Source organism: Oenanthe melanoleuca, chromosome 12 (assembly GCF_029582105.1).
Source record: "Oenanthe melanoleuca isolate GR-GAL-2019-014 chromosome 12, OMel1.0, whole genome shotgun sequence".
Classification (NCBI taxonomy): Eukaryota; Metazoa; Chordata; class Aves; order Passeriformes; family Muscicapidae; genus Oenanthe; species Oenanthe melanoleuca.
The window spans coordinates 16,030,687-16,047,916 of NC_079346.1; the positions used below are offsets into that span (position 1 = coordinate 16,030,687).

The 17,230-nt window shown below is 46.2% G+C and overlaps 1 protein-coding gene across 5 annotated transcripts in view; it reads left to right on the forward strand.

Moving 5' to 3' along the window:
• RAD54L2 (RAD54 like 2) overlaps nt 1–17,230 on the forward strand; it is a 67,413-nt gene that overhangs the window by 37,923 nt on the left and 12,260 nt on the right. For 4 of the 5 annotated variants that reach the window (XM_056501214.1, XM_056501218.1, XM_056501216.1 and 1 more), the window contains 10 exons: nt 7,779–7,977; nt 9,378–9,517; nt 11,054–11,185; nt 11,924–12,156; nt 12,649–12,831; nt 13,107–13,240; nt 13,953–14,149; nt 14,639–14,981; nt 16,231–16,408; nt 16,892–17,143. In XM_056501214.1, the coding sequence (XP_056357189.1) occupies nt 7,779–7,977; nt 9,378–9,517; nt 11,054–11,185; nt 11,924–12,156; nt 12,649–12,831; nt 13,107–13,240; nt 13,953–14,149; nt 14,639–14,981; nt 16,231–16,408; nt 16,892–17,143 (1,991 nt within the window). Of the gene's footprint in view, nt 1–2,270; nt 2,468–7,778; nt 7,978–9,377; nt 9,518–11,053; nt 11,186–11,923; nt 12,157–12,648; nt 12,832–13,106; nt 13,241–13,952; nt 14,150–14,638; nt 14,982–16,230; nt 16,409–16,891; nt 17,144–17,230 lie in introns of those variants that run through there. The other variant, XM_056501215.1, reaches the window with a different exon arrangement.

Consider the following 17,230-nt stretch of genomic DNA (forward strand, 5'->3'; position numbering starts at 1 on the left):
AGCTACCTAGTGTAAATTAATGCTTATGTAATCATTGCATAATGCAGAATGTTTGCTCCCCTACTCGTCCTCTTTTCTTAGTCCCTGAAATTTATCCCTAGAAGAGTCATGGTAGCAGCCAGCTGGATTCACTGTGCTTGGAATGTGTCAAGCCCCCGTATGCATCTATTTTCTGAAGCTGGAAAGGGGAAATTTATCATTGTTACCTAAATCAATATTTACCCACCACAATAAACTAGATCATATTTCTCTTTTTTTAAAAAGAGTTGAACTGTTATGAAAATAAATAAGGTTAAATCTGGTTACTTGTGGTTTAGATGCCTGTGGTAATTTTTGTAATCTGGCTGACAAAACTCTATTCTGGGTTACTAGTTAACTGGGATAACTAGAAAGGGGAGGTTTCAGTTCCCTCCTGCGCACAGCTTGTTGAAAACTTCCAGCACTCAGCCTGAAACACTTCCTGACTCCAGAGCAGTAGTTTTATGTAACTCACTGCTCTCGCACACCCCTGGCTAAAGGACAAATGGGACTGATCCCTGCTTCCCGTGCTACCTTAGTGGGTGTCTTTCCTGTCTTTGTTTCCCGGTCTTCACTAATGCCCACAGGGTCTGCGTAGGAGAGAGGGCATGGCAGGAGGGAACACTTGAGGTTTGAGGACTTTTATTGGGAAAAGTAGTTTGGATTATATATCTAGAAGTGGGATGGCAGGTAGCAGCATTCTGTATCTCACCAGGTGTTGCCGAATCAAAGCACTATGAAAATGTTTGATTTGAAATTTCACAACGTTCTTTTGAGCATACTGGAGCTGGAAATGGACACCAGGATTTCCCAGTGCTCCAGAGTAACCATGAGCCTGTGGTGCCTGCAAAAGGGAGGATGAATTGATGAGCACCTCACCTGGGCTGCAGTCAGGGGCTTGTTAAGGGATAGGAGGAGGTTCTGGAGAGGGGCTGGGTGCCAGAGCAGGTACCTGCCACACTCCCGTGGCAATGGGGTGCCAGAGGCTGCGAGCCTGTGCCATACAACAGTTATATAAGTGCTCTTTGGTGTTTATGTAACCCGGGTCTCAGCGTCCGCAGCATTGAGGCCCAGCCAGAACAAGATCTCTTGGGTATTTGGGGCCTGGTTCTGCTTGCATAATCCCAGGGTTAGAAGATATATCGCCTGTCACCAAAGTTGGCTGTTTGATATTCCAGTTTGCCTCTCGGCACTTCTTGGCTGCTTCCTTTCCCTTTGGTTTCTGGGTGGTGTATTCCTTGCTCCTGCCCTTCAATTCTGCTGCCTTTTGTTCGTGAAGGATTCCTTCAGGCCAGGAAAGGAGTTTTATTCTGCAGCATAACCTCACCAGCAACTGATACGCTGAAAGACATCTGAAGGAAAAAAGAAGGGCAGTGCTGCCTTGTAATTTATCTTTTAAAGTTTTCCATTGCTTTGGGCTTACTTCTTGCCAAAGGAGACTGGAGATGGGTTTGACTTGTGTGTGCTCAGGGTCTGGCTCCCTCCTCATGCTCTGGCCCACAGAGTTGGTACTGGTGGCTTTTTCTTTAGAGCTCATCTGTTCTGTCCATCCTCTGGGGCTGTGCTGGGGACAGAGGCAGCCTGCCATCCCTCACCAGCAGTCTGCAGATTTCATGTAGGTGTCCTGAGCCCACAGGGAGCAATCGCTTTACTAATACTTAGAGAAATGAAAAACACATTACTCAGACTTCAAGCAGTGCTCTTTGTTACACCAACATGACAGACTCTGTGTCTGGTTACAGTGACAAGTATGAACGACAGACCTGGGGTGGTTAACTCCTAGATAAATCAGCAAGGGGAATATGAAGTACGTGCTTTTTGACAGGTGAGGGAAGCTTCCCCTGGGAGCAGCTGAGCCCGCAGGACGCCTTTGTGCCTGGCAGTGCCGCGGCTGTGACTCAGCAGGACAGCAGCACCGCAGCGGCGCTGGGCCGGGAGCCGTGTGGGGAGCCGGCCCCTGCTGTGGGCAGTGGGGCCAGCCTGGCCCGGGGCTGTAGGTCCCGCCCGGCCTGGGAGCCCGCACAGCCGCGGGCCCGTGCGGACAAGCGGACAAAAAGCTGTCCCGGCTGTGGCGCTGGCAGCAGTGGCAGCTGCTGCTGACCGGAGAGGGCCGAGGGGCGGCCGGGCGCGGGTGCCGCGGCCGGCGCGGGGGGGCAGGTGTGCCGGCTTATATAATACTTACATAATTAGGGCTTTGTTAAGCGCTGCTGGCTGGGAGGGGCGTCCTGCCGTCGAAGACTGAGCCCGATTATTTTCCGAGGAGAACAAAGTGTTGTTGCTAATTAGCTGGCCTGGCGGCGCTGCCGCGGAGAGCCCCGGGTTCCCGGCGGGCCCGCGCCCCGCTCTGTCCCGCCCTGACCCCCCTGCCGTGGCTTTCCCAGAGCTTTGCGTGGAAGCAGCCAGGTGCTGATGTGTGCCGCCTTTGTGCCTCTCCTGGGTGTTGCAACAGGTAAAGCCTGGAGGAAGGGAGTCAGAGCTTTTCCCATACTTTCACTTATGCTGTACTTGAGGGGTTTTCACAAGGAATTTCCTGCCTGCAGCCCAGCCTTGTGGTGCTCTAGTGTTTCCACACAATGCCACCTCTGTGAGAGGTGCTCTGTGCAGACACCCCTTCTCCCTTCTTGCATGGCATCCACGCAACAGCTTCACCAGTTACATTCAAAGAATATTCTGAAAGTATTTAATTTATATTGCACAGCTGGGTACAGGATGAGCCGGAGGACGCTGGCTGTTGCCAGCCCCCGAGTTGTTGCTGTGCTTCAGTTGGAGAATCTCTGTTCTCGGTGAGCCAGGTACAGCTACACTCTGGCATCACCTACCCAGCACTCCAGCTCCCAGCACGCTGGGGAAGCATCACAGTACCCCACAGAGCATCTTCCAGGCTCTCAGAGCCTTTGCAGTCTGCTGAGTTTCTCCTCCAGCCTTTGGCACTTCAATTGTAGTTCAGTGTGTCAGGGACTGAGTTGCAGCTGGAACTGTGCAATTAGACTTTCTTGTGCCATCCCGTGGTGTTCCTCCCATTCCTGCTTTGACAGCTCAGTACTGGCTGCAGTAGCCCTAGCTAGTACTAGCTAGTCTCTGACAGGCTTTTGCCTACAAACTGCATAGAAGTTCCCAGAAGGCCTGCAATAATATTTAACTGCTCTTTGTTATTTGTGCAGGACTAAAGAAAGCTCCCAGAGTAAGAATTAACTGCTCTCTGCTCTGCATGCAGCTACCTTCCTCAGCATGCATGCACACCCCTGTCCATAGGACAGGAAATAATGTCCAAAGACTCAGCAAAATTGTCCTATTTGGTATCATGAGTTTCTGTAGTGGAATGATTTTAGAAATAAAAAAATGTCTGATTTTCAGTGCTATGTCTTTCCTGGAGTCACTGGAGTTACTCTCACAATGAAACTGGTCTCCCAGGAGACATACCAGTGGCTAATAACTGAGCAGGCAAGGAAGTCACCAACTTACACAGCGGTTTGTCCACTGAAGGGTTTCTTGGATGTTCTTATGCAACCTCAGGTAGGAGATCCTCAGATCTTCTGAATGGAAATTTCTGTACTCCTAGAGCCAAATTGTGAATGCACAGACAATTGGACCTACTGAGGTCTGCCTTGGAGCACAGATTGGCTATAACACTGTTTTTCACTTACCTTGGTGTCAGAAGGCAGTGTTAGTTGCACAAATGTCACACCTCTAAACAACCTGCTGCTTCATGACATTTTGCAGCAACCTGAGCCGTTTTGCAGAGCAGGCTGTGTCGAGACCAATTCACTGCTGAATCAGTGATCTAGAGAATATTCTCCAGGCTGAATCCTGCGCTGTTGTAACAGAAGTTTGAGAAGGAGGTGATGAGGTGAGCTTGGCTGCAACAGGAGGTGCCTGACTGCGGGACAAATCTTTTGCTGTGTTACACATCATGAGTCACAGCTGTGTGCAGTGTTTAGGGATAGCTCTGGAAGTCACACCGCGTAGGGAGCATCTGAAGCAGCGTTACACTCAGCAGTCACGACTCTCTTACTGACACTTTTAAACTGGAATACTGTGACATGCAAGAGTCGGTCGAGAAACCAAACACCTCCCCCTATTTGTATGTACAGCTGGGGGTGGTGCTTGCTGCTGCTTATTGAGTGAAGAAAACTGGCAACCTCTGGCCTGCAGCACAAACCAGAGCCGGGCTGTAACCAGGTCTGTTGGGTTTTGAGAGTGCAGGCACATTTCACACCTCTAAAGTGCATGAGAAAGGATAGTCATTCCCCTCTTGGTATTCGGGGTACCTTGCAGGACAGAGTGCCTGGGTATTTGCAGGTGTCCATAACCACTGGGAACTGTTTAGGGATTTCTCAGAGAGCTATAACCCACCTGAAGGAGCAGCTGCATTGATGCTACCACCACTTCCCTTGGGAGATCCTCTTTGTAGATGTGGTGAGGACAGTGCAAAACATGAAACAAAGCTGGTGTGAACTGGGGGATTCTTGGTGCTCACAGTGTGTAACGTAACCATGGGATGGATTTACACCTTGCCAACAACCACACCTAGCCCATGGCTGTCTTCTGCTAGGCAGACCTGGGCTTGCTTTTTCTGATGTGGCTCATCTTGCTGTGCAGGGCTGTGCCGGGTTGTCACCCTCCAGGCTGATGGCAATGCTCTTCTCAAGCAGGCAACATGGATAAATGCCCAGGTCTTCCTAGAGTGCACAGCAGCTCCAGCATGATCAGAGAGTTGTCAACATGCAAATGTGGCTGATGAATTTTTTGTGTTGTGTAAAAAGCTACTTGTATAACCATGTCAGAGTAGTGTGTTGAGCTCCTGTTACAAAACCGTAATTGGGTTTCTGTTGTAGATGTAGGTTTTGCAAAATTGGGCAGGATTGTTCCATTGATTACCTGATGGGACTTGTTCAACAAGTCTCTTCCCACACTCACTCCAACCCAAAGATCAGACCTGTTCTTATACAAAATAGGTGTTGGTGTGTGTAGTTATTGTTTCTTAATGTGTTTCTGTCCCAGTGTGGGTCCCATTTACACAGCTTGGAGCTCACCCTATTGGAGAGCAGCCACATGGCTGCAGCAGGGAGCCACGCTTTTCATCTGGGTTAGGTTTAGGCTGTGCACATAATCACGTCTTTAATACAAAGCAGCAGCAAAACAATTCCTGCTTGTAACTGCCAGCTCATGCCACAGGTGTGGTGTGAGCTGTTGCAAGGTTAGACTTCTGATTTTAACATTGTGTTAGTTAGACTTTGTGAAAAGCTTTATTGCTGGTGGTGGCAAGGATAGGAGCAGCCTTTGGGAAGCTGGCTATACCCTGAATCCCACTACAGCTGAATCAGTGAGATGTTTGGAGCTGTCGCTAGCGTGGAAGAGCTCTCTGGATGCATATTTGTTAGGGATGTGGGCTGAGGCACAGATTGTGTTCCTCACCTCAGAACTTATATTGACAGGACAAACACCAGCCTGAGCAGACGTGGCTGTGGCGGATAAGGGCTTGTAGTCAGTGCAGGACCAAATTTATCATCAAATTTTGGGCTTCATGCTCCTGGTCAGACGAGAATTACATTTAAAAAACCTTATGTGATCCAACTGTGTGTAGGTTTCACCAGAGTTTGTATTACATATCATTAAGAGTAAAGAAAAGGTAAAATGCAAAAATGGAATGAGTCTACATAAGGATTGGCCAACACATCTGAAAGCATAGAGGGGACAATAATTGAGGCTCCTGAGCCTTTACGTTTTCCTGTTATCACCCTTGCCTCGCTCAGTTCAGGTGGCAGGGTGGCTGCTGGAGGAGGTGATGTGGGCAGTTGCAGGAGTGTGGGAAGGGAAGCGCTTCCTCTTCCAAACAAGCATGGCTTTGTGCTCTCTGGTGCCTTGTCAAGGTTCTCGGGCCGGGGTGAGATGGCAGCAGTGTAACCATGGCAGTGTTTGTCTCCGGTTTAATGACTCATCCCGGAGCATGTGATCACGTGTGCAGCCTCCCTGCTTCCCTTTGCCCTATTTCATCCAATCTTTTGATCTAGTTATATAACCAGGAGTCAAGAGGGGTGGGGGGAAGGAAACAGTGCTGAAAAATTGCAGGTAATGTGACTAAAATATGTCTGTAGCTCAAATGGCAGAATTGTTGTCTGGGAAGCCTGAGAAGCTGGGTTTATTCCCAACACAGTTCTCTGTCTGCAAGTGAGCTGATGCTTGATAGCTGAGCTTGTAAGTCTGAAGAGGCATGGTGGGAGGACAGGGCTCCAAGACCTTGGCTGTGGTAGAACTGCTGTGCTTGTAGCAGTGAACCCCTTTGCCTTTATCTTCATATGTATAACTCTCCTTGCATTCATCATGGGATCTGTTCCATTCCTTAAGCTGTGGATACCTGGTTTTCCACTATGGGTAGGGCTTGCAGAAACAGATATTCACAGAAATGTTTGAGCTGCTCTGCTGGTACTGGTACCATGGTGGGCTGAGCTCTGAAGTCCTACATGTGTTCTGACATAGTCTTGCTGGGGTGGGTCTGGTGGGATGTCTGGAGAGGAAGTTTGCAAAGTTAATGCTTTTGAACAAGGTGCGAATCTACTTGTTGTCATCTCAATTTTAAGATGTCATACTGGGGATGAGGTTAATTTAATGGGCATATCAACATGACAGCTGTAGGTGCAATGTGCTGTACTGAAGCATCCTTCATTTAAGCTCCTAGCATTTTGAGAAGGAATGCTCTCTGTCTCCAGATCCCTCAGAGTCACAATGTGATGCTTGTTGGTTCTGTATTACTTCATCTGCCACATTCCTCTGCACTGATGTCTTCTTTCCTTCAAAGTTCTGTCTAAGTGTCATTTCAGTTCAGTCATTAGCTCAGATACACAATGTAAGCAAGAAAGCTGATTACAAGATGAAGTTCAGGGTATCTCTTTGCCTGACACAAGGGGACAAAAATGCTTCAAAGAAGCTATTACAACGCTTGTCAGAAACAGTTTGCTTCAAGGGAAGCTTTTGAACAGAAACATTTCCTTTCTTTGCTCTGGAAACATTTGCTTGGTCACTGGCAGCCTGTTGAAGAGCCAAGTGTCACATAGAACAAGGTGTCATGTCACATTGTGCTTTAAGAGTGGAGTCAGGCACAAAGAGAAATCTGAAAATAGGAGAATGAAGAGGAAAAGGAATGCATGTGATTTATAATGTAGAAAGAGTATTGCCACTTACATTTTGTTTGCCAAAAAGCTTGTTGGAAATTACCATTCAAACCATAAAAGTGAAGCTTGGTGCTGAAAGCACTGAGCTGCCTGCTGAGCCATGAGCCAGTGTTTGGACCAGATAACCTTTTACACACTGTATTCTATTGACTTGGGAGATGATTACACAGGTGTCATAGATGGAAATTTCTGCCCTACTTGAATGATGTGAAACACAGAGAAAGAGATTCAAGTTCCTTGTTTTAATCAGAGCTTATCAGGCCCTCATAGATAAACAGACTCCTGGGGTAGCAAGTGCTCCTCATGGACTTAAATAATTTTGCCTTGTTTTCTTGTCAGGACACTTTTGGGCTGTGTTGAGGGGGTGTTAATCTTGGCTTTCACTAGGGACAGATCCTTCACTGTAAAACTTTTTAACTCTCTCTGACTGTCAGAAAGAACCCCAGTTTTGACCCTCAGAGTGACATGCTTGCAAATGAGAGAGAGTAGGGCTTGTCAGTTCCCATTCAGCTCAAATCCTGCTGGATGCTGGTGGAACAGGCAGCTGCCAGGCTGGCCCAGCTGTTCCCATGTCATGTTGTGCCCTTGCAGACCAACCCCAGGATGCCGTGTTCAGCGGTGACCACGCAGAGCATGCGGAGGATGGAGAATGGCAGCGCTCGACTTCAACTACCTCATCTCAGAGCGAGCGGGCAGAGCAACTCTTGCAGAACCAGCACAAGAGCCTGGCCTCTGAGGACACCAAAAAGAAGAGGGCTCAGAAACCGTCTCACATGCGGAGGAACATAAGGTAAGCAGCAGCAGCAGGACAGAAAGAGATTAGGTCACACATGGTGGTGAAAACAGAATCTCTGCACTTTGCTTCTGAGCTGCGTTGTGCCACTGCTGGCAAACCAGATGGTTTTTCTTTTCCAAAACCTTAGGATTTCACCAGTGGGAGTAGAGTGATCTCAGACTGGAGTGCTGCATGTGGGTGCAGACTTGTTTGGTATTTCAGAAGAGTGACTGTTTGGTTATGGAATATATTGCAAAAATTGTGTAATTGCTGATGTCTTTTGAGAGATGTAATTGAAAACCGGTACCACCATTAAGTAAACACCAGTTTCAGATATTTGCTGAGGTGAATCCTATTGCAAACAGCCTAAAATACAGTCCTTTCCTATACTATCCTGGGTACTTGTTGACAGGAATGCTGATGCTACAACTAGCAACTGAAATATTGGCAGTCAGTTTCACCTGAATTTTATAAAGCAGTAATTGTTTGATTGTGTAATTTACCACATATTCTGGGACAGGTTGTGAGGTGGTAAATCACTAGGAAATTTTGCTCAAAGGAATTTTAGAAGTTCAGAGGAGAACTAATGGAACAGGAACTCCTGTGGCAGCAAGTGGCTATCATGTCCTGTGCTGGTGGTCTTTGGTGCCTGTGTAATTGTGCAGATTGATTTTCTTAAAGCTGAAGGAATAAGCATTGGATAGGCCCTGGAAAATGAGACTTCATTAGGATGAAGGAGATGTCCCTGAAGTGTGGGGTTGAGTGATTTTAAAGGCTAGTTTGAGAGAGCTGGATTTTACTACTGCTTGTACTGCACCTCTTGTCTGGCAAAAGCACCTTCATTTCCAGGTCTGGACATGTGACACTGAAGCAGGGGAAAAGCAACTTCTGGAAGTAAATAAAATTACCTGTAAAGGGAAGGTGCTTTGAGACAATGCCTTGAAACAATTGTTAAAACTATTAGAGATCCTAGCTGTGGAAAATGCAGTCAGAAGAGAATCAGGGTGATGACATTTTCTGGGGGAATTGATGCATTTTCTTCCCATGTATCTTCTTTGCATGTCTCAGTGCATTTTGTGTTTATAAACTGCATATCCATAAAAAACACCCTTTCAAGCAGAAGAACTAGTCTCTGGTAGCCTAGTTTAAGTATGTACTTCCCCACTTACATTTTTCCTCCTTTCATTACTTTGCTTCTGTCAATTTTTTGTCCTTTCCTTGAGTGACAATAGTGTTACCTGTAATTGGGAAGCACAATGTTGAAATAGCTGTAGAATTTGCCCATATGATGTTCTTACTCTATAAGGCTCACAGAATACCTGGAGCTTGTCAGTCATCTCTGCAGCAGCTGTGCAGCTGTTCACATTTTTGGAAGAAATTGAGTGTAACCAAATGCCATTTGCTCCTGTGTTCAGAAAGCTGTTGCGTGAGGACCAACTGGAAGCCGTGACAAAGGCAGCCCAGCAGGAAGAGCTGGAGAGAAGGAAACGGCTTGAGCAGCAGCGGAAGGATTATCCAGCCTCTATACCAACTGTACCCCTGGAGTTTCTTCCTGGTAAGATGCCAGCCAAAGCAAGAGTTTTAAGGATAGATGCTGAATGAAGAAGGTAATGCCATGCTTGTCCATGATAGGACAAGGGGCAATGGTTTTGACCTAGAGGAAGGTGGATTCAGGCTAGATACGAGGAAGAAATGCTTTACAATGAGGGTGCCAAAACACTGGCACAGGTTGTGCAGAGATGTGATAAATGCCCCACTCCTGGAAGTGTTTAAGATCAGGATGGATTGGGCTTTGAGCAACCAGGTGTAGCTGAAGATGTCCCTGCTCAGTGTAGAGGGGTTGGACAGGATGACTTTTGAAGGGTCCCTCCAACCCCAGACGTTCTGTGATTCTGTGCTGTACTTGGACTTTCAAGTATAAACTCTTGGAATAGCAGTTCCAAACCACTTGTAGATTCAGTGTAGGCAGTTCCACTTCTGAGCTTGTTTTGTATCAAGATGCAGTGGCTGCTTGGTGAAAGGTGCCAGGTAATGTTTATTGAAGATATTTTGACACATATTAAGTGTATGTAGAGGGATGCTGAAACAGAGCTCCCTTGTCTTTCCAGCTGGTATGGGAGCTTAAATCAGCAGGCTTGGCAGAAATGCCAGATCCTGTTTGTCCTGGGAATGGTCTGGTAATGCATGTGTTTGGTACTGGGAATAGTGGAACAATAGCCTGGGTACATATATGTTGGTGATGTAACCTTGACCTTATTTGCATGTTTTGGCAAGCAGTGAGTTGCAGGCAGTATAGATGGTTAAGCATCACTCATGTCTTTGGGTGAATATGTCACCTTGCATTGTTTCCCAGTCTGGATCATTTTGGTGATTTAGCTTATAGTGCAGGTTCAAAAGATATAAAGGACAGAGAAGTACAGCTGGATATTGGGCAAGGGTAAGGAATTCTAGAGTTGGCCTTGCCTCTTGAGGAAATATATATTCTCCCTTATGTGCAAGTGTTAAAAACGCTTGTACATGTGGGAGAAGGAATAAGAGCTGTTTAAAACACTTTAACTTATGCAGTTAAGTTTAGTCCCAGAAGAATGTCACTGCAGTGGTGCTGTTTGGCCCCATTAGCCTCTCCCCCACATGGCAGCATTAAAAACATACAAACAAATGCTCTTGATCAGCAAAAGTTGTTTATGATATGTGGGATGTAATTATTACACTGTCCCTACTAACAAAGAGAGTTATCATCCCTTCAGCAATTGGTACTTTCTCTGCTGGGTGAAACACAGCTTTTACTGACCAGAAAAAAGAGAAACAAAGGGCTTTAGCATGTTGCATGGTCAGTGTGCCCCAGTCAGGGCATGAAACAGAGGGTGCCATCAGCAAATGGGCTATTGTTTCAGCATATTGAGAATGGAGGAGAGTGTGACCCAGGAAGCTGAGTCATAGCAGGATTGTAGACAGTGAGAGTCTGTTATGGAAAATTCCAGGACTAAGTTATTGGAGCTAAAGTGGAAGGAAATACTGTCTGGTTTCTGAACAGTTTTGTCTCCTTCCCCATTATTATGAATTACTTACTGTTTGTAATTTATGTTTGTAGAGGACATTGTTTTCAGAACAGCAGAGGCAACCCAGCTCCCCCCTCAGGTCCTGGCTGAGGAAGTGATCTGCCTCGACAGTACCAGCAGTGGCAGTGAGGATGATACTAAAGGAAAAAATAGCATTAAAGATGGTAAGTGACCAATTGCTCAGCCTGCTTTTTTCACAATATGCTGTTTATTCAGCCACAAGTCTGTTTTCATCTGGTCAGATGCTCCAGTGGTGAATCACTTCAGATTTTTGTAGGCCTATTGGTTTCCAATTATTTGGGCAGTTCTGGCTTGTGAATCCTAAAATAAAATAGCCTGTCAGGCCCTCTTGTGAAACTGGTGTTTATTTCTGCTTTATAAATGCACTTAACTTTGCTCAGTGCATTGCTGAAGAATGCTTACAGGAGATGTGGCACCATTTGTTGTATGTAAAAGGAGCATCTAAGTATTAGCATCTCAGATATGCAGCTGGAAGTGGCTTTTGTGTCCCTTGTCCCAAATGGATTGAACCAGACTCCTTGGTGATCCTTAGGCATTACATCAGTAGATAAAATTCTTGTCTGGGCTTGAGAATTAACAAACATATGGAAGAGAATGTAAAACACTCCTAGGAAACTGTCTTGTGTTCTCTTTGGAGGAGCCCAAGTTAATGTTCCCTGAAACCTTTGGAAGCCAGGGAAGCTGATGCTTTCTTATGCTGGTCTGAGGGGCCCGTTGTGTGCCTGTATCATGCCTGCTTGTTCAGGATGCATCATTAGGCCATGGTGAACTTGCAAAAGCTGGGGTTAGCCTTATTTCCTGATAGGTTTTTTCCATTTGTGATAAACCCTGATGTCAAGTCAACTTCGTCCTTATTCTCTCCTGTTTTGGTTACTTTACAGAAGTGATTGAGCTGAGCTCAGGAGAGGATGATGCCCTCCAAATTGTGGACAGCAGTGACTCTGGCAATGAGGGGGAGGAGGATGGCAGTGAAGAGAGCAGTGGCTCTCATGTGAATGATGCCTTAAATCAGTCAGATGCTCTGGGGCAAGTCATTGTCAACATCAATCATCCACCAAATGAGGAGGACATTTTCCTAGCTCCCCAGCTGGCACATGCAGTAAAACCTCATCAGGTAGGCTTTGTTAACCTTGAAAATGCAATGAATTCAGGCAAGTGTGCCTGGGAATCTCAGCAGAACTTCTTTGGTAAATCTTGTGACCAGTCTGGTTGTGGTGGTGACTGTTGTGAACAGTCAAATGATAAAACTGAATTAAAGGAAGGCCAAGGCTCTGTATAACCTCAGCTGCTGTCATTATCAGACCTTTGTATACTTAGATGAACTTTTTAAAAAATAAAATTATATTTATAAACAAACTATATAATCAACCCCAATTCAGATCCTCTGGCTAGCAATTACTTTTATTGAAATATTCTCAAGAAATTCTGTGAGCATCTAAAAATACTGAGTTTCTGAGCCTTCCCTAGGTTAGAGTACTTTAGTGAACTTGAAACATCTCCTTTACATTTTCATGGTCCTCATGTACTCGCCACTGTGTAAATACATACCCATCCTGGGCTTTTTTGTCTGCCACCATTCTAACATTTTTTCTACTTTTCTGCCTAGATTGGTGGGATCCGATTCCTTTATGACAACTTGGTCGAGTCCTTGGAGAGATTTAAAACCAGCAGTGGGTTTGGGTGTATTTTAGCACATAGTATGGGCCTGGGCAAGACCATACAGGTCATCTCTTTCTTGGATGTACTTTTTCGTCACACAGAGGCAAAGACTGTTCTTGCCATTGTACCTGTAAGTAGCCACATGATGGGTTGGCTGAGGGGGTTCCTTACACTACTTCTTTTTTTGCATAGAGAAGGTTGATTAGTGTCCCATCACTCATTAAGGTCTATCTCATCCTTGCTGCTCTCCCCCCTCTATCATTCCCTGTGTTCCTGAATTTGCATGCTGTGAGCTGCTGCTTCCATCTGGGCACACTGGGTATCATTCACTAATCTCATTTTTGCTCTTAAAAGTCCCAAGTGACTCAATTGGGTTTTTAATCCTTCTATGGCTAACTTTTCCAGGTGAATACGCTCCAAAACTGGCTAGCAGAGTTCAACATGTGGCTCCCAGCACCTGAAAACCTTCCTGCTGATTATAACTCCAAAGAGGTCCAGCCCCGCACCTTCAAAGTCCACATCCTGAATGATGAACACAAGTAGGTGACAGTAAAAGCTTTTCTGAGCTCCTGGCTCAGGGATTTCTGCTTCTTTGTGGGTCAATTTTCCTTGCATGGATCAGGGCAGTGCAGTGGGTCTGGGGAATTCTCAGTTCATTGGCTGTGTCTATACACCTACCTGTTGATGTCTTCACCTTCTGGGTGGGATATATTTGAATCTGCTGATGCTGTTCCAGCTGTGTATTTATCCATGTTGGCCACAATTTGGTGTAGTGTGGTGGATTGAGCAAAGACAGTGTTTTGATCTGAACCAGTTCTGAGCAGGCTGGAAGGGAAGGAAGCCTGGGGGACAGAGCATTGAAGGAGACAACAGGGGATAAACAACTCAAAGATTACAACCATCTGCATTGGCAGCTCATTCTGAAAATGGTTTTTGCTGAGGCAAACTCAACAGCCCTATAAAAAGGGATCTCTTGAGTTTGATATGCTTTTGTGCATGAGAAACTTCTACACCTTAGTTCCTGTAAGGATTTGTCGTTCTCAATCCTACTATCCATGGCACATAAAAGGCTTTCTTCCCCACTCTGTATCTGTTTGTTTCCTAAAGAAATTTTGTTGTAAACCTCCATGTGGTTTGATGTGAGAAAAGTGCTTTATTTAATTGAATGGGCATTTTTTCTCAACAAACTCCAATCCAGTGATTCAGCCTGAAGTTGGAGTAAAGTTTACAGTTTATTTGTTTATTTTGCAGGACGACAGCTGCACGTGCAAAGGTGGTGAATGACTGGGTGACAGAAGGTGGTGTGCTGCTGATGGGATACGAGATGTACCGTCTGCTCTCACTGAAGAAGTCCTTTGCCACTGGTAGGAAGAAGAGAACAAAGAAACAAACTGGTCCTGTCATTATTGACTTGGATGAGGAAGACCGGCAGCAGGAGCTTCTGAAAGGTAGGAAGTCAGCCCTCAAGAGAGAGAGTGTGACCCTGCTGTCCAGCTGGCTGGCAGCTGTGGCAGCACAGGGATACAACCTATCATTTGCTTTTAGTTTTACTGACAGGATAGAACTTCATGGTGTGGGATTGTGTCTTTGGAAGCAGAAGGTTGTTGAGTTTTGTCTGAGTCTAATTTTTTGTAAGAGCTGCAAGTACATGTGAACTCTGGGATTTGTCAGTGTGAGATTTATCACTCTGATTTGATGCAAGACACCCAACTTGATGGGTGCAGGTCATTGAACAGAAATCAAGGGACTGTCTTGTTTGTTCACTACCACATTTTTCTAAATCAGAACTAGTGTCTGTTATCTCCTGCATCAGCCTTGCTCTCCGCACTGCTTTGTTGTCTTTCAGAAATACGTCTCTTTTGTGAAGCTGTGACCTTATAAAACCAGAACTTTGTTTTATTCATCTCTAACTAACACTTAATGCCCCCTGTCCTCAGGGATCGAGAAGGCTTTGTCTCGGCCCGGCCCAGATGTGGTTATTTGTGACGAGGGACACCGGATAAAGAACTGCCACGCCAGCACTTCCCAGGCCCTGAAGAACATCCGCTCGCGCCGGCGGGTGGTGCTGACGGGGTACCCGCTGCAGAACAACCTCATCGAGTACTGGTGCATGGTGGACTTTGTGCGGCCTGACTTCCTGGGCTCGCGGCAGGAGTTCAGCAACATGTTTGAGCGGCCCATCCTGAACGGGCAGTGCATTGACAGCACGCCGCAGGACGTGCGGCTGATGCGCTACCGCAGCCACGTCCTGCACAGCCTGCTCGAGGGCTTCGTGCAGCGGTGAGCCCGGGGGGTCTCAGGGGTGGGCTCCATGCACACAGCTCCTGCAGCACAAGGTACCTGGCTTGTTTGCTGGGTTTATGCAGTTCAGCTGAATCTTGCTGCCTTACAGAATTATGGAGTTGTTTAGGTTGGAAAAGACCTGTAAGATCATCAAGTCCAGCCATTATCCCAGCACAGCCACCACTAAATCTTGTCCCCAGGAGCCACACTTACAAGTCTTTTAAATCCCTCCGGGATTGGTGACTCCATTACTTCCCTGAACAGCCTGTTCCAATTTCATGTTTCCATGAAGAAATTTGTTCTAATATCCAATCTAAACCTCCCCAGCACAATATGAGGCCATTTTCTCTTGTCCTGTCACTGTTACCTGAGAGAAGACACTGCTCCCTACCTGGATATAACCTACTTTTAGGTAGTTGTGGAGAGAGAGAGAGGTCCCCCCAAAGCCTCCTTTTCTCCAATCTGAGCCCCCTCAGCTGTTCCTCATTAGAGTTGTGCTCCAGACCCTTTCCAGCTCTGTTGCCTGAATCTGGACACGCTCCAGCACCTCACTGTCCTGTAGTGAGGGGCCCAAAACTGAGCCCAGGCTTCAAGGTGGGTCCTCACCAATACCGAGGAGAGGGGGAGGTTCACTGCCTTGGCCCTGCTGGCCACACTGTAAAGTTGGTTTGATTTGGTACCACAGACTCTGATAATAGAGATCTACACCTCTAACTGCCCTAGAGTGACCTCAGGTTTCTTTTGATGGCTTAGTAGCCAATTTGGGTGTGTGCTTTGTGACATCCTTATCCAAGAATCTGGAAGTGTTTCGTGAAAGTGTTAAGAAAAGTGACAGTGACTCCACCACTCTGGAAACATATCAGCATTTTTTTCTCAGATGAGGATTCTAAGATGCTGGTCTGGAGTGTCTAAATCATTAGCAGAGCTGAAAATAGACTTTACATCTTATTTCTGTTTTTCAGCTACCATGGAAAACAGGACTTTCATCACCCTCTTAACTCTGTGACCTGTGCTGGAAGATTGTAATGTTTGAGATCTTTGTAGTTGTGTTTACAATTGGTATTTGGCTACAGGGAGAGTATCTCAGAAGTGTCATGCATTAGAGAAACATGCAATTTAGAGGTCCTTCTCCCTGCAGCTGGGTGGGCAAGAAGTCAAACATCTTACCGTACAGGCAGCCACAGGGAGCTCATATTGGGAAATTCTCTTCCCTGTATTTATATCACTCCTTTTATTTCCTCCACAGGCGAGGCCACAACGTGCTGAAGGTGCAGCTCCCATCTAAGGAAGAACATGTCATTCTGGTACGTCTGTCCAAGATCCAGCGGGCCCTTTACACGGAGTTCATGAACCGGTTCCGTGATGCAGGCAACAGTGGCTGGCTGGGGCTGAACCCACTCAAAGCTTTCTGTGTCTGTTGTAAGGTAGGTTTTGGCAGAAGATGCAAAGAAAGATTCTAATGTGTTGGGGAAAGGGGAATGTAAGTGGAAAGAGGAGGTGAAAGTATGGTTGACCAGGGACATCATATCTCCCCAGAGTGCTGCAGTGTTTCAACAGTATTGTTGTCTTTGCTTCCAGAACTGGTGTGCAGGGATGTTAAATGTCTCTTTCAATCTGTGCAAGAAACCTGCTGGCATCAGCTGAAACAATCTGGGCTGGTATCTTAAACTCCATAACTTTACCTGCTTAGTGCAAACAGGCAGCTTCTTCTGCCTTTGTGCTGTGTGGGGTGCACGGTGACCTCCTGGTTTGTTCTCAAGGAAAGAATTGGACATGTTTAAAGATTTGAGAGCCCAGAAGAAGTATTAGTTCTTTCCTTTGAATAGCTGTGAGGGCTGTCAGGTCACAGTCATTGGCAAGCAGCAGACCAGTGGAGGTCTAACTACTTTCTTTCTTTATCCCTTCAGATCTGGAACCATCCAGATGTGTTGTATGAAGCTCTGCAAAAAGAGAATCTGGCAAACGAGCAGGATTTGGATGTGGATGACCTTGGCACAGCAAACACTAATTCCCGCTGCCAGCCTCAGGGAATTAAAGTTAAAACAGAGAGTAACGCTTTGGCATCACCAGTTGGAGAAGCTACTAATAGCAAGTTCCTCCAGAGTGTTGGCTTCAACCCTTTTCAGGAAAGAGCAAATCAGGTTGTAACTTATGAGTGGGTGAGTGTCACTGCTGGGAAGCTCTTCATTTGGGGAGTCTGAAAGAATGGACAGTTTTCTGAAGCAGAGCAAAGAGGAGACTCTTCT